This window comes from Elaeis guineensis, chromosome 8 (assembly GCF_000442705.2).
Source record: "Elaeis guineensis isolate ETL-2024a chromosome 8, EG11, whole genome shotgun sequence".
In the NCBI taxonomy this organism is placed as follows: Eukaryota; Viridiplantae; Streptophyta; class Magnoliopsida; order Arecales; family Arecaceae; genus Elaeis; species Elaeis guineensis.
Window position 1 is genome coordinate 4,392,867 of NC_026000.2, and position 16,673 is coordinate 4,409,539.

General features: G+C 46.2%; 1 protein-coding gene across 1 annotated transcript; it reads right to left on the minus strand.

Annotated features, from left to right (window-relative positions):
- Nucleotides 1-14,330: 14,330 nt before the first annotated feature.
- Nucleotides 14,331-15,265, minus strand: LOC105050699 (ethylene-responsive transcription factor ERF003). The gene is made up of 2 exons (XM_010930814.4): nucleotides 15,078-15,265; nucleotides 14,331-14,933 (listed from the first exon to the last, which is right to left on the minus strand). The coding sequence occupies exons 1-2, from the start codon at nucleotides 15,158-15,160 to the stop codon at nucleotides 14,453-14,455; spliced, it is 564 nt and encodes a 187-aa protein (XP_010929116.1). The 5' UTR covers nucleotides 15,161-15,265; the 3' UTR covers nucleotides 14,331-14,452.
- Between the last annotated feature and the right edge of the window lie 1,408 nt (nucleotides 15,266-16,673).

Sequence of the window (16,673 nt, forward strand, 5' to 3'; positions counted from 1 at the left end):
TCCTCAACATCAACTGCTGGTAAGCTCCATCCAGACTCCTACGGGAGCCGGACCTCGCCTTTACTTTAATTGCAGGAAGGCTCCGCCCGGACTTCTACGGGAGCCGAGCTTCGTCCTCGACTCCAACGACTGCAGACAGACTTCGTCCGGACTCCTACGGGAGCCGGACTCCGACGACAACTTCAACCGCAAGGAGGACTCCGTCCGGACTCCCACAAGAGCCGGGCTCCGTCGTTGACTCCGATTGCCGGTAAGATCCATCCGGACTCCACGGGAGCCGGACTTTTCACCTGACTTTAGTTGCAGAGGGACTCCGCCCGGACTCCCACGGGAGCCGAACTCCGTCATCAGCTCCGACCACTGTCGAGCTTCAGCCGATGGATCTGCACTCTCTGACAGGCTATATCAACAGTCATGATTCTGCTCCACTCCCTGCGACGGATCCTACGCGACCCCATTACTCTCTGACAGGCTGTATCAACGGCCATGATTCTGCTCCACTCCCTGCGGCGGATCCTACGCGACCCTATTTACTCTCTGACAGGCTGTATCAACGGCCATGATTCTGCTCCACTCCCTGCGATGGGTGCTACGTGACTCCACTACTCCCTGGCAATTAGCGGCAACGGACACCGCTCCACTACCTACAACAGGCTCCACGTGGCAGGCCATAGCAATAGCCACGAGTCTACTCCACTACTCTTCGCAGCAAATTTCGCCTGACTCTGGACAGCCGTCTGCCAGACGGTTACAGGCGTCGCTGTCAATCCGCTGCCCCTCCGTCTATAAAAGGGAAACCCCAGATACGTTATTCTATAAGCTCTCATCTTTTTATCTAAAAACTCTGCTAAATTCTCCGTTCGAGCGCTCCATTCTTGTTGAGGCAGAGAACTGACTTGAGCGTCGGAGGGTCTTGTCGGAGCAACCCCACCTCCGGTTTAGACTTCTTTTGCAGGTCCTGGCGGCGACCGCGACTTCCCCAACTCCAGCTTCTCTGGCGCAAGCAGATTTTTGCACCAACAGGATTGACGCTAGAGGAAGGTTGTGTCTTCGCAGTACCCTTGTTCTTAAAGGAGCGCTCAATGGATCCACTTTCGGCCATCTTTTTCTGGAACCCACTCCTCCTTCGCTCGTCTGATGCCTTCTCACGAGGCCTTTGCACAACTACCTCTGGCTATGGTCGCCGATGAGGAGTGGCCGGATGACCGGCCTCTGTCGGATTCCGTCAATACCATCTCGGGGGAATTCTGGCGGGAGGCGACCAACATACCAGCTGCATCCCTCAAGCGGCAAAAAGTTGAAGAACCCATAACCTTTACCGAAGAAGACACCCAGGGAGTCCAATTCCCTCGTAACGACGCGGTCGTAGTTTCCTTGAATATAGCAAATTACGACGTCCGTCGCATTCTCGTCGACAACGGAAGTTCGGCCGACATCTTGTTCTACGATGCCTTTTCAAGAATGTCCACTCTTGGCGGTCATCTGAGACCGATTTGCTCTCCCTTGATAGGGTTTACCGGTGACGCCATTCCGACGGAGGAAATGATAGCTTTGACTGTGGCCGCGGGCCAGTATCCAAAGCAGTCCAGGGCTCTGGTGAATTTCTTGGTGGTAAAGGCGCCATCCGCCTATAATGCAATCCTTGGCCGACCCAGCCTCAATGCTCTCAGAGCTATCGTTTCAACCTACCATTTGAAATTGAAGTTCCCCAGCAACCAGGGGATCGGAGAGGTCCGGGGAGACCAAGCCCTGGCCAGACATTGCTACAACATCGCCTTGCAAAGAAGCGACCGGGCTGACCCCTATCCCGTCGATGGATTGGATGCTCGCGACGACCTCACCGAAGAAAGGGGCGGCCCAATCGAAGATCTGGTACCAGTTCCCCTAAATGATGGGAACGCGAAGCATGTGGTGTTGATTGGCTCCAACCTGGGGGAGGAGGTGCGGACGCGTCTTTTTGATTTTCTCCGAAGGAATGCGGACGTTTTCGCTTGGGTTCCGACGGACATGCCGGGGATTGACACGGAAGTCATGGAGCATCATCTGGCAGTCGATCCGAAGCATCGACCGACAAAAGAAAAAATCCGGAGTCATGTCCCTGAGAGGCAGAAGGCGATAGCCGAGGAAGTGGATAAGCTTCTCAAGGCCGGATTCATTAAGGAAGTCAATTATCCTGATTGGATTTCCAATATTGTTTTGGTCAAGAAAGCAAACGGCAAGTGGAGGATGTGTATAGACTTCAAAAAGCTGAATAAGGCTTGTCCAAAGGACAGCTACCCCCTTCTCAGAATCGACCAACTGGTGGACGCTACCTCAGGCCATGAGCTCCTCACTTTTATGGACGCGTTCTCCGGCTATAATCAAATTAGAATGTCATCGGAAGATGAAGAAAAGATAGCTTTCATCACTAATCGCGGTCTTTACTGCTACAGGGTCATGCCATTCGGCCTCAAGAATGCGGGTGCAACCTACCAACGGCTGGTGAACAAAATCTTCAAAGAGCAGATCGGCCGAAACATGGAGGTCTACGTGGACGATATGCTTGTAAAAAGCAAGTCTTCCAGAAATCATGTCGCCGACCTCGAGGAAACCTTTGGCGCTCTTCGAAAGTATAGAATGAAGCTGAACCCAACTAAATACGCTTTTGGGGTAACCTCCGGAAAGTTCCTGGGCTTCATGGTATCAGGACGCGAGATTGAGGCCAATCTAGAGAAAATTCGCGCCATCCAAGAGATGACCGCCCCAAAGTCGATCAAGGAGGTTCAGCGCCTCACAGGGAGGATAGTGGCTCTTAATCGCTTTGTCGCGAGGTCGGCTGAACGATGTTTGCCCTTCTTTCAAACCCTCAAGCAGCCGAAGAACTTCTGTTGGACCTCTGAATGCCAATAGACGTTCGAAGAATTAAAAAACTACCTTAGCTCACCCCCGCTGCAGGCAAAGCCTGAACCTGGGGAGGAACTATTTTTATACTTGGCGGTCTCTTCCATGGCCCTTGCGGCCGTCCTTGTCAAAGAAGAAACGAAAGTCCAGCGACCAGTCTACTACATTAGCCGCGCGCTGAGGGACGCCGAGATCAGGTACACCAAATTAGAAAAACTAACCTACGCCTTGTTGGTTGCAGCTCGGAGGCTCCGACCCTACTTTCAAGGGCACACCGTGACGCTACTCACCGATCAACCAATCAAGGCGATTTTGCACCGGGCTGACGCCTCCGGAAGAATGGCAAAATGGGCGATCGAGCTCACAGAATTCGACATCGACTATAGACCTAGACCAGCAGTGAAGGCCCAAATATTGGCAGATTTCATAGTAGAGTGCACCATCCCAGAGGAGGCCGAACCTGAGCAAACAAAGTTGACGACCTGAAGTCTCAACCGAACTCCCCCAACGAAGGAGCCAATCCCTCCGATTGCTTTTGGACCCTCTACATGGACGGATCTTCCAACATGGCAGGCACGGGTGCAGGCCTGATCTTGGTCAGCTCGAAGGGAGTCATCGCGGAGTACGCTCTGCGTTTCGAGTTTCCCGCAACAAATAATGGAGCGGAATATGAAGCTCTGATCGCAGGATTAAGGATCGCCAAAGAGCTGGGAATAGGTCAACTCCGGGTACACAGCGACTCCCAACTAGTGGTGGGACAAGTCAGCAGGAGTTATGAAGCGTGGGAGGACAGTATGGCCAAATATCTTGAGAAGGTAAAGGAGCTTACCCCCGCCTTTAGCAGTTTAGACATCAGGCAGATTTCAAGGCTGGAGAATACCAGAGCCGATCTTCTCTCCAAGCTGGCGACATCGGCTCCGGTCGAATTGCCCAAAGGTGTCCTCTTTGAGGTTCTAAAACATCCGAGTACAGAAGAATCGCGGCCCGTAATGGAGATCGACCACGAGCCCAGCTGGGTCGACCCGCTGATAACCTATCTTAGAGATGGAGTTCTCCCCCAGGACGCGAAGGAGGCTCGGAAGCTCCGAAATCAAGCCTCCCGATATATCCTTCATGAGGGCAAATTGTACAAAAGATCATACTCCTTGCCCCTCTTAAGATGCCTCCGGTCCTCGGAAGCTGACTACGCCTTATGGGAAGTACATGAGGGAGTTTGCGGAAACCATTTGGGAGCTAGATCTTTATCCCACAAGATACTCCGCCAAGGATATTACTGGCCAACGATGCATCATGATTCGATTGAATATGTTAAAAAGTGTGATCGATGCCAGAGATACGCCAACGTCCAGAGACAGCCCACCATCGAGCTCACACCCTTGAGTGCCCCATGGCCTTTTGCACAATGGGGGATGGACATCCTTGGCCCCTTTCCCATGACATCCGGACAAAGAAAGTTTTTCCTTGTAGCGATCAACTATTTCACCAAATGGGTTGAAGCCGAACCACTGGCAAAAATCACAGAAGCGAAAGTACAAGATTTCGTCTGAAAGTCAATTGTATGCATGTTCGGTCTGCCTAGAACCCTAATCACTGATAATGGACGACAATTCGCGGGAGCAAGATTCGTCGAATTCTGTGAAGATCTAAACATCTCCCACAACTTCACATCAGTAGTCCATCCTCAGGTGAACGGCGAAGCTGAGGTGACTAACAGAACCCTTTTGCAGGGGATTAAGACAAGGCTTGAAAAAGCAAAAGGAACTTGGGCGGACGAGCTTTATCATGTGCTATGGGCGTATCGAACTACCCAAAGGTTATCCACGGGAGAGACCCCCTTTGCTTTAGCCTTCGGAACGGAAGCCGTCATCCCGATCGAGCTTAAACTCCCATCGGCACGAGTCGTGGCATTCGACGAACACCAAAATTCACAAAGTCTTAGAGCCAACCTCGACCTACTGGAAGAAAGATGGGAGATCGCTCAGGTTCGAATGGCAGTCTACAGACAGAAAGTTGCTCAATATTACAACGCCCGGGTCAAGAACAAAGCCTTTAAGGCAGGAGATCTAGTGCTTCGACGAGCTGCTGTCTCACAACCTCAGGACCGGAGAAAACTCGCCCCAAACTGGGAGGGACCTTATGAGGTCAAAGAAGTAGTCCGGCCCGGAACTTATTATCTTAAGGAGCTCGGAGGAGCCGACCTCCCGCGACCGTGGAGCTCAGAAAACTTACGGATGTACTACCAGTAACTTCGTTTTAATCAAAAATCGCATACCCATATGTCTTTGGACAATCCAAACAAATTGTATAAAAAGCAAAAGGGCAACCTCATAAAGTCGAAGGCCCGGTTCCATTTAGACCGAATGGGGGGAGAGGCCTTACAACGCCCATATGTGCCCCCACAGCCCTGTTAGGGACAGGAGGAGAACCTCGCCCTAACTTGAGCAAAGTCGAAGGCCCGGTTCCACTTAGACCGGATGGGGGGAGAGGCCTTACAACGCCCATATGTGCCCCCACAGCCCTGTTAGGGACAGGAGGAGAACCTCGCCCTAACTTGAGCAAAGTCGAAGGTCCGGTTCCACTTAGACTGGATGGGGGGAGAGGCCTTACAACGCCCATATGTGCCCCCACAGCCCTGTTAGGGACAGGAGGAGAACCTCGCCCTAACTTGAGCAAAGTCGAAGGCTCGGTTCCACTTAGACCGGATGGGGGGAGAGGCCTTACAACGTCCATATGTGCCCCCACAGCCCTGTTAGGGACAGGAGGAGAACCTCGCCCTAACTTGAGCAAGGTCGAAGGCCCGGTTCCATTTAGACCGGATGGGGGGAGAGGCCCTGCAACGCCCATATGCGCCCCCAAGAGGAAAACCTTGCCCTAGCTTAAGCGACTTCGACTACATGACAGTTCCGTCCGGATTCCTACCGGAGCCGGACTCCATCACCGACATCGACTACAGGACAACTCCGCCCGGACTCCTACGGGAACCGGGCTCCATCACCAACCTCGACTGCCGGTAAGCCTTGTCCGGACTCCTACGCGAGCCGGACTTCGCCTATGACCTCGATTGCAGGAAGACTTCGCCCTGACTCCTACGGGAGCCGGGCTCTATCCACGACGCCAAGGAAGACTTCGTCCGGACTCCTACGGGAGCCGGGCTCCGCCCACAACTCCAACTTCAAGAGGGATTCTCCGTTCGGACTCCCACGGGAGCCGAACTTCGCCTCGGCTTCAGCGGAGAAAAACTCCAAGCGAAAAAGGAAGGCAATGGATTGCAACAGTGACGATTGGAAAACAAACAGCGCCCGAGGTATAAAAACCCTGTCACGGCAAGGATTGGGACTCCCGATGGGAGTCCCAGCTTTCAAGGAAGCTTTCGGCGCAAAATAAGACAACTCCCTTAGGGTGACAGAGGCTCGGATCCCCGAATTCAAGCCCTAGGAGGGACCCCGGGCCCGAATGGCCCCAAGCGAACCTGCGGCCATTGACGGAATGACAATCGGGCATCCTCGAACGGCGTAAAAATCGAAAAAGAGCTCGGCAAATAACAACCCTACACGAATAAAAGAGGTCGTCGATGACCTTAGGACGACATGAAAAAGAAAAGAAGAAAAGGAGGAAGAAAGAGGAAAGGAAAATGAAGAAGTTCGACAGACAACTATTCGATGCAGACAAGGTAACAAAATCTCCTTTTCATTTAATAAGATATGCGTTACAAGATCCGGTGGGTCAAAAAAAAAAAAAAAAAGAGAGAAGATATACATCATTGCAAGCCTCGCGAACACCTTCCCGTCTCTGTCCTTCTCAGCCGCGTTCTCCAGTGCGTGTAACGAACCTATCGGCTCTCGTCCCGTCTCGCTTCGCTCCATCTCCGAAGTCCCTACCCTAGGGGGAAAAAGGTGGGATAGATTCCCGGAGGCGGTAAGGGCAACGGCAGCAGTGACGAAGACCTGTTTCAAGAAGAGCCAGAGTCGCCTTGGAGGCAACGGTGATGCCAAAGATATGCTCCATCTCCGAATGCTCCGCGACAGCCGCCACCCAAAATGCTCCAGCAAGGTCGGCATGCGCTACTTCCACCATCCCCGCAATAAATTTCACTGCCCCACCGTCGACGCCGACCGCTTCTGGTCCCTCGGCCCCGACGGCATCAAGGATCCCGCCACAGCTTGCGACGACAGCTCTGCCCTCTTGACCGGTATCACCCCGCCTTGCTACTCCGAAGTTCTCGGGCAGAATAACTTTACTAGCGGCCCCCGTTATTAAACCCTTGTTGTTGAAGGAATTCTTCCTTGAGCCCCCTTTGAAACGACGGGGATCCTCACCGGCCACTGTTCTCCTCCTCGCCTTCCTTCAAGCCCGAGACATCCCTTCAAGGATGGCCTCCGGGGTAGAGGACATGGCGTGGGAACCCCTTAGAGAAGAATTGGGGGCTGAAGACGGCAAGGACCGGTGCGGGGGAAGTAGCTGAGTAGCTGGGCTCTCAGATGAAAGAAGGGTGCCGTCTTCTCGGCAGAATGAAACCCCGAAGGGAGAGTAGGGGGTTTAAATAGCCAGCGAATCTTAGCGCAGTTATGGCAGTGGGCGTACCTGAGCCAACTGATGCATGCCACATGTTCCGCATGTCCCCCTCACCGCTATCAAGGATTGACCATTCGCAGATTTTCGTAGCGCGATGCTTGGGATCGCATTTCGGTGGGAGTTCCGAAAAGACTCTCCAGGTCACCTTAACCAGAAAAAGAGTTCCGATATGCACACATTTAATGCCAAAATATCTGGGAGCGGCGGTGCGCAGGATTCGAGGGGACGGTTTCGGCTGTGCCCATCTCTCTGTACTTCCTTCATTCAAAATTCGAACTCGGAAGTAGGAAGACTGGTGTTGGGTATGAGATACCCACAGTCGAAGCCCTCAGCAGAATCAGCTCCAGGAAAACTCCGCCCGGGCTCCTACGGGAGCCGGGCTCCGTCCTCAACATCAACTGCTGGTAAGTCCCATCCGGACTCCTACGGGAGCCGGACTTCGTCTTTAACTTTGATTGCAGGAAGACTCCGTCCGGACTCCTACGGGAGCCGGGCTTCGTCCTCGACTCCAACGGCTGCAGACAGACTTCGTCCGGACTCCTACGGGAGCCGGACTCCGCCGACAACTCCGACCTCAAGTTGACTCCGCCCAGACTCCTACGGGAGCCGGGCTCCGTCCTCAACATCAACTGCTGGTAAGCCCCGTCCGGACTCCTACGGGAGCCGGACTTCGCCTTTAACTTTGATTGCAGGAAGACTCCACCCAGACTCCTACGGGAGCCGGGCTTCGTCCTCGACTCCAACAGCTGCAGACAGACTTCGTTCGGACTCCTACGGGAGCCGGACTCCGCCGACAACTCCGACCTCAAGTTGACTCCGCCCGGACTCCTACGGGAGCCGGGCTCCGTCTTCAACATCAACTGCTGGTAAGCCCCGTCCGGACTCCTACGAGAGCCGGACCTCACCTTTAACTTTAATTGCAGGAAGGCTCCGCCCGGACTTCTACGGGAGCCGAGCTTCGTCCTCGACTCCAACGACTGCAGACAGACTTCGTCCGGACTCCTACGGGAGCCGGACTCCGACGATAACTTCAACCGCAAGGAGGACTCCGCCCGGACTCCCACAAGAGCCGGGCTCCGTCGCTGACTCCGATTGCCGGTAAGATCCCTCCGGACTCTCATGGGAGCCAGACTTTCCACCTGACTTTAGTTGCAGAGGACTCCGCCCGGACTCCCACGGGAGCCGAACTCCATCATCAGCTCCGACCACTGCCGAGCTTCAGCCGATGGATCTGCACTCTCTGACAGGCTGTATCAACAGCCATGATTCTGCTGCACTCCCTGCGGCGGACCCTACGCGACCCCATTACTCTCTGACAGGCTGTATCAACGGCCATGATTCTGCTCCACTCCCTGCGGCGGACCCTACGCGACCCCATTACTCTCTGACAGGCTGTATCAACGGCCATGATTCTGCTCCACTCCCTGCTGCGGGTGCTGCGTGACTCCACTACTCCCTGGCAATTAGCGGCAACGGACGCCGCTCCACTACCTGCAACAAGCTCCACGTGGCAGGCCATAGCAATAGCTACGGGTCTACTCCACTACTCTTCGCAGCAAATTCCGCCTGACTCTGAACAGCCGTCTGCCAGACGGTTACAGGCGTCGCTGTCAATCCGCTGCCCCCTCCGCCTATAAAAGGGAAACCCCAGATACGTTATTCTATAAGCTCTCGTCTTTTTATCTTAAAACTCTGCTAAATTCTTCGTTCGAACGCTCCATTCTTGTTGAGGCAGAGAACTGACTTGAACGTCGGAGGGTCTTGCCGGAGCAACCCCACCTCCAGTTTAGACTTCCTTTGCAGGTCCCGGCGGTGACCGCGACTTCCCCAACTCCAGCTTCTCCGGCGCAAGCCGATTTTTGCACCAACATGTATTATTCAGGATATCATATATATTCACAAGAAGTTATACAAGGTATTAAGAAGTAATATATTATTTTTTTTTATTCTACGAAGTGAAAAAGTATTTTTGTTATTAACAATCTGACAAAAAAAAAGCTGAGCGATATTAAATGTCTATCCTATTATTAATTATCTTATTAATTTTCTATAATTGAATGGTGCACTCTACGTTAATTTTGCTATACTGCACATGGTGCATAAAGAATTACACATATACAGAAGGACAAATGGTACAGTAAATTGGTTGTCTCTTATATGTTAGCCTATGGCCCACTACATTGACAATGCATTGAGTAGATATGGCCATTGTGTCTGTTACCTTTCATGATATTTTATTTTTAATTTTATAATATATATATATATATATATATATATATATACTAAATTTGTATGATAATTTCATCTTCAAAAAAAACGTTGCTCTTGTAAGAAAAGAAGAAGCTAGAAACTAGACTGTCTGGCTTTTTCTAAACATTATTTTTCGAAATTCTTTATAAAAATATTTTTTATATTCTTTAGAAAATATTTTTTACTTTAAAATCATAAAAGTTTTTTTAGATAATATCACATATGCTATTGTTATTTGATAATATTATATGAAAAGTGCTTCTATTTGATAAACATAAAAAAATAGTTTTTTTTGGTAGAAACAAAAAAATAGTTTTAGAAGAAGCTAGAAGATCTAATTTCCAACTCAAAGTAATTTTAATTTTTTTTTCTTTCCTTTTTTCTTTGTGCGAGGAGACTATTGTAACATGATATTAATCTTCTGCAATAAGAGATTCAAATGGTCAGCTCCTCATTCTTATAAGCCTTTCATTTAAGAATACGTGGAAAGCTAAACTTATATGGATGTTGGTATTACATTAGGTGGCCATCAAATGGAGTAGAAACTTAAGAAGTTGGCACTAATTCTATATTTAGTTGGGATCACGAGAAGAAGGATGATAGGATTAGAAAGGTGGATGGCTCTATTTAACATTTGATTCAAAAAAATATTAAAAAGGATGAATGAAAAGAAAGTATTGTCCATTCACTCTAGCCCACCAATTTACATTCTTCTAATTTGGGAGGATGCAACGATGAATGGATTAAGTATATGAGAGATAGATTTTTATATTAGCAAAATCACCCCTCATTAATTTTTTAACAAAAGTATAATACTTTTTTACTATCTCGTTAATTTTATTTATATATATTTTTATTTTATCTTTACTATTAATCATATAATATTAAATTTGTTACTAATTATTTTAATTCTAGTACATATTTTTCATAATTTTAAGTAAATAATTAGAATTATCTTCTATTTTTTATATTTACTATTTTTAATTAACTATTTCTATAAAACTAATTAATTATTTTAATTAAATTATAAATTAATTATAATTAGTTGTTTATTTTATCAATATATATTGACAAATTAATTCATATATAATTGACTTGTAAAGATATTGATTTAATTAAATTAATTTAAAATTAAATATTTATTTAATTTTTTATATAATTATAAATTACAAAGATTGTAAGTTTATATATTGCTCCGCTTCTTTAGTATAATTGGGTGTTATAAATTAATAATAATAATTTTTATCAAATGATAGTTTAATAAAAAATATCATATAAATATCATCCATTTTTTTTTTTTTGACTCTTCCTATCCATTATTCATTTTTCACCAAACACATGCGAGGAAAAATAGAAAATCCATCTATTCTCTCTATCATTCATCTTTCCTTCTCTATTCATTCTTCCTTATTTTCATCTTTCCTATCAAATAGAGGATAATTCATGGAGTCTGATGGTTCACACAGAAAGATTCAAGGTGCCATGATTCAGCATTTTCGCGCGCTTAGGATGCGTTAAACTTGTCAAAGTACTAAAGAGGCTTTTTTGTGCGTGATGTATCCACCATCCACGGCATGAATCCCCGAGAGGTTTTATGGTACAGTAGAAAGATGCCGTGGATCCCTCTCACATGTACAGCTTCAACTTAAAATCCTGGGGAAAGCTACAAATGGGTTGGCTTGGGCAGAAAAAATAAATTTTGGCCGGGCGAAGATCAACAAGAGATCAGGCCCATATGTTATATTAATATTCACCTGCATGAATGCTGCTACCCATAACTTTTCTTTCTGCTACCAGGGCGCATGGGGAGATTTTCATGCATGTCTTCACCACTTTTTAAGAGTGGCAGACATTGATCATATGATTCATACTCTTTTCAACAAGGCAAATTAACCCATTTGCTTCCCCTGGAAAGTGATTTCCACTAGGATTCCAGAATAATCAACAAGCTAGTTCTTTTCAAATGAGATACCACAAAGCTTGCCTCTCCATCCACTTCTCCTTCAATTCTCTCTTACATTCTCCTAGTTCTCATCAGGATGGACGAATTCAGGTCACATTTTTGAAGCTAGCCTTGAATGTATCATTTCCTGTTGACCTCAGACCATTTTTTGAAGTTCTTTCAAGAACCTTGATGCTGTTGCCTTCCCCACCTCTTGAGCTGCTCTCTTTGACTTTTGTATGTGGACGTGTGTGTAAACTTTTGTGTAATGGCTTTCTTCTGTTGAGTGTCATCCTAGTCAAGAAAGGAATCAGATTTATGAGGAGTACACATTTCTCCATTAAAGATGCCCCTGTCATTTTGGTGAAATTTGGTCTTGGTAGAGTTGCTCCACTTCACCTTTGCATGCCTGCAATCCAAGTCATTAGAAGGAAAAAAAAAAAAATGGAACGCTAGTAAAGATTGTTAGCTGAAAACCATTTAATTAGGTTAGTTTGACAAGATTTTGAGTTTTAATGTTAAAACAAGGCTCTACCTTAGCCTTTTCAGTTGTACGGAAAGTGATCTAATGGATTACAATCATGAGGAGTTTTGAGTGGGTGAACAGAAGCAAAGCAGAGCTATCAAACATTCAAGAGAGGGTGATGAATAAAAGCCAATTTGAAATCATGAGGCATCAATTGAAAAGGTCATGAATGGCCAGAAAAGAGTCTTTATAGAATTAGGGAAGCATGGAGAAGAAATGACGGGAGACTCAGAACACAAAGCATGCTTCTGTCTTGCAAATCTTATGGGCCTATAAATCTCTTGGGAGTAGGAAAAGCTCATAAAGAAGGCCAATTCCATTCTCTTGGTTCTCCCTACACCACGACATCAAATTTGAAACTATTGACCGTGTCATAGCTTTTGTGGGGATGCCAGTGGGTCAAGTCCAAGTCCCTGCGGGACCTGATTGGATCAAACTAGGTATTTGGTCTTTGATGTGGAGCCGTACCCGCCTCACTTGCTTAATTGAATCCAGTACGCCTTTTGCATTAGCCAACCAAATCAAGGTAATGGTCTAAGATCAAATGCAAACCTAACGATGTGTCCACATATGGAGCCAAAGCCCATCAGAAGATGGCTTGTTCAAGTAATTGGAAAAGATGAGGATGATTATAGGTATTGATAAGAGTATGGTTGAAGGTAGTTCACGGAGAAATAAGCTTGCCACCTTAGAAGATGGCTATTGTAACTGTTTTGTCCATGCCTATTGTGAGAAACCACTAATATATCATGAAATGCTACTATAAAAACATGTCCTCTTGCCTGAATAAGGAGTTTAGTATTCCTCTTCCAGTCTGTAATATTAATTTACCAATTTGCAACTTTGTGAATCGTAAGTGGAAGTTTTGTTAAAGCTTTTTTCTATTTAAGAAACATGTTATACGTTCATAAATTTTTCATAGAACATATCTACAGGGAAGAAAACAGACTAATAGTCTTTAAACTTCACAGTGCAAGCAGATGCACAGAATCCATTGGTACTGCTGCTTTCTTCTGCTGGGGTTTCAAGGGGTGAGAATTTCCTCAGTAATAATAACAGGCTTTGGCTGGAAAAATGGATCATATATCACAACCTTTTCAGGACAAAGTGCAAGACCAATCTCGGCCATCTCTCAGCATGCTAAGGTAAAGCTCTACAGCTTTAGCTTGTGTTTATATGGAGACCAGTCGGCGGGTCAAAAGTTTGCACTTTTGTTTAGGGTCAAAGCTCTAGTACCCTACCACCCCTTCTCAAAGGCAGTTCCAAGCTTCCAGCCTTCAAAATAGTAGCAATAAAAACAGTATTAGTAATAGTAGAAAGCAGCTAGAATTTTTTTTTTACAATAATTAGTGCTGTTTTCCATCATTATCTCGCGTTCCAAAATCTGGCAGGGCAGCTAGAATTGGAGGTCCTGTGGAGGCGCATGCCATGATGCACCCCAAAGATCCACTGCCTATTACACCAACCCATTCTAAATCATAAAAAGTCCACCACCATCAATTAGCCCCCGGTCCTCTCTATCCCACCTAAAGAAATTCGTGCACAAAAGCTTTTTCAGAGCTATCCATATGTTATTAACTTCAAATATAAAGCCCACCAGATTCCATGCTCTGGAAACGGACAGCACCAAAGGAAAAAGGAATCATGTATAAAAAGTAAAGAAGCAAAGGAACTAGTCTGAATTGGATCATCCTTTTTCCAATTCTTTTGCCCCTTTATTCACGCCTTCTAGTAGGGGGCAATCCCATACCGGAATGGAAAGCTAGTTTGAACTCGATACCCCATCTCCCAACTCTGTACACATGCTTCCGGAATGTGGTTTCCATCTAATTAAACTTAGTTATGTCTTTTATTCTCCAAATCCATCGAACAATACCAGCAGTTTATCACGGTTCCTTCTTTTACCAATTAAAAAAAAAAAAAAAAAAAAACCAATTTTCCATGCAACTAATTAGTAAAGCTTTCGAACAGGCAGCCTCACAAAAGTCTATCCAACATCCTGTCACTCTGTTATTGACTTTGTAATGGGAATTCTGATAGCTTAAAGTTCACTCAATTTTATACCCTTCACCACCATTTATACTAGAACGAAAGGTGCATATATTGTGTAAACAGCACTGTACATCTACATATATTGTGAGACCAACTACTCTGGTAGTGTACTAAAGAAAAACAGGACTTGGGCAATGACATCATTGCTTCAAGGTACTTGAGTAGGTGGGAATTGTGTCAATCTCCAGATAGAAAATAAGAAAGGTTACATTAGAAAATGGCGTGACTGCCTACAGAGCAGCACAGCAGAGCTCCATAGAGAGGTTAGAGTCCAGCAGCTCCTCAATCATTTGTTCTATGTGATGCTCCTCCAGATCAGTGAACTGCATTTCCCTGCTGTCATTCTCTTCTTTGACAACCCGTTTGGTCTCCATCTGTTCTTCCATTGCTACTACCGGGTTCTTCGTCGTGTGCTTATCAATGGAATCTGACTTCCGGTTATTGGTGGCCCTGCTGCTTACCGATAGGGGAGACCTTCGTGGTGCATCCTTAGCAGTGGGCTGGGTGGCTTGGAGTGACACCAAGTTGAAGTGGTGTAGCTTCGCGGTGAGAGCCGCCGATAGGAACTTGGAGTTTGATGAAGGGGAGGCATTGGGATTGAAAGGGAAGTTGGTCCTCGCCCTCGGCCCGCACATTAATCTTGCTGCTTCATCGTACGCTCTGGCTGCATCCTCTGCTGTTTCGAATGTGCCAAGCCATATCCTCGTCTTCCTGCAAAAATTTCGCGGTAGTAGAGATTAAACATATAGGTTTTTAGCTATTTCTATTGAGATGAGCACAGGAGCTAAATGGTGGTAAGTTTGGAACAGAGGTGGGGAGTGAGACTTATTTGTGGAGAAGAATTCAGAGACTTACAACAAAGGGTGGCGGATTTCGGATACCCAAGAGCCCCAGTGCCTCTGGCGAACGCCGCGATATCTCTTCTGAGGCCTAGCCATGATGACAAGCTGCTCTGTTTCTCTTATGGGCAAATGGAGTGGGATGGGGAGGAGGAACAGGGGAGGTGTGGGAGCTCTGTTCTTAAGGGAAGAGGATGGGAGTGTTGTGAGGGCTGGGGCGGTGATTTGTAGATTGTTGAGAGGCTGGGCCCTTTTCAGCTCTGCTGGCATCCAAATTAGGATGGGGACCCACAAGGTTTGGTCATTCCTGCTTCCTTCATCGACATTATAAATTGATTTCAGGACCATATTTTGCGGTTTCACAAGGCGTAGGGGTTGGTTTTTGCTTTATTTAAGCTTGGGACTTGTCAAAGTTAACAAAAGATTAACTTGTAGAAGATATGGATTTGCCCACCCCATTATTTTTCGCTCCCTCATTGGTGGGAAACACTCTAATGACTATGGCAACTAGCTCTAACCAATTACCATCTCAGACTAGATGGGATCCCTAAACAGTCACATTAGGTCACTCATATAAATAACATTGATCAGAGGACCTGTATAGCTATAGGCATAATGTCCAACTCACATCAGCCATCCAATTATTGAACTGTAGCTTCTCAACTAACTCCCCTACTTGCACCTTGGGCTCAATGCCCTTCTTGAGTCTCGCAGTATGTATTACCATCATCTATTTGTTGAGATGCCTAAAAACTACAGAAATATAAGCCAAACTGCTCTATTCTTGTTCGATTAGTTCATGGTTTCGTAAACAAGGCTCAATGTGATTCAAACCCAAAGACATCCTACAGAGGTAGGAACTTGCTGATTCTCCACTAATGCTCAAAATTGAGATTATCCAGCAACTAGGGAAGCTTGTTAATTTGCTTAGAAGAATATGGTCTAATCAATGGCTTCCTCCTTATGTTCAAATATAGTCGAATGCCGGCCGAATTATAATGATCCACCATGCTACTTTACAACTCATATCCGAAATGATTGTTATGCTGTTTCAATTAAGCATAAAAGTTGCAGCAATTGTAGACAATGTGAAAGCAAACCGCAGCAATATATGTGCATGCCGAGGCGCCTTTCCAGTTGAAAACATGGATCTAAGGTATCACCTAGAAATGCCCAAATTGGCATCATTGTAGATTAGTACAAAGGACTCTGGGTAATGAGAGCAGATGGCCTGCAACAGGGATGAACGGCCAAGAAAAGGGTTCATGAACAGTTCACAATGATGTTTAGAGCGTGCATTTCCGAGGATTCATATACACGTTACCCCGGCAATCCGTTGAAACCGTTGTTCAGCATTATAATGGTTAAATTAGCCATCATTTATCTCAAAGAATATTATTAGTTTTTTAAGATTGATATAATCATTAAAATAATGTTGATTATAATGGTGTCATAACAAAAAAAAGATGAAAATGAAAAAATAGTGCTGTTATCTTTCTTTGTGTTTTTATTAGATAAAATAACAAAATTTTTAAAAGAGATATTTAATGAAAAATACAAATGAAAATAACGGCCGCTATTTATATTATAATGCTTTGTGACGTGAAATAAT

Excerpts from the sequence above, each read along its gene's own strand:
- LOC105050699 (XM_010930814.4), bottom strand. The coding sequence starts at position 15,160 with ATGGCTAGGCCTCAGAAGAGATATCGCGGCGTTCGCCAGAGGCACTGG. Across the intron at positions 14,934-15,077 it reads GAAATCCGCCACCCTTTGTT|GAAGACGAGGATATGGCTTG; the intron begins GTAAGTCTCTGA and ends AAATTTTTGCAG.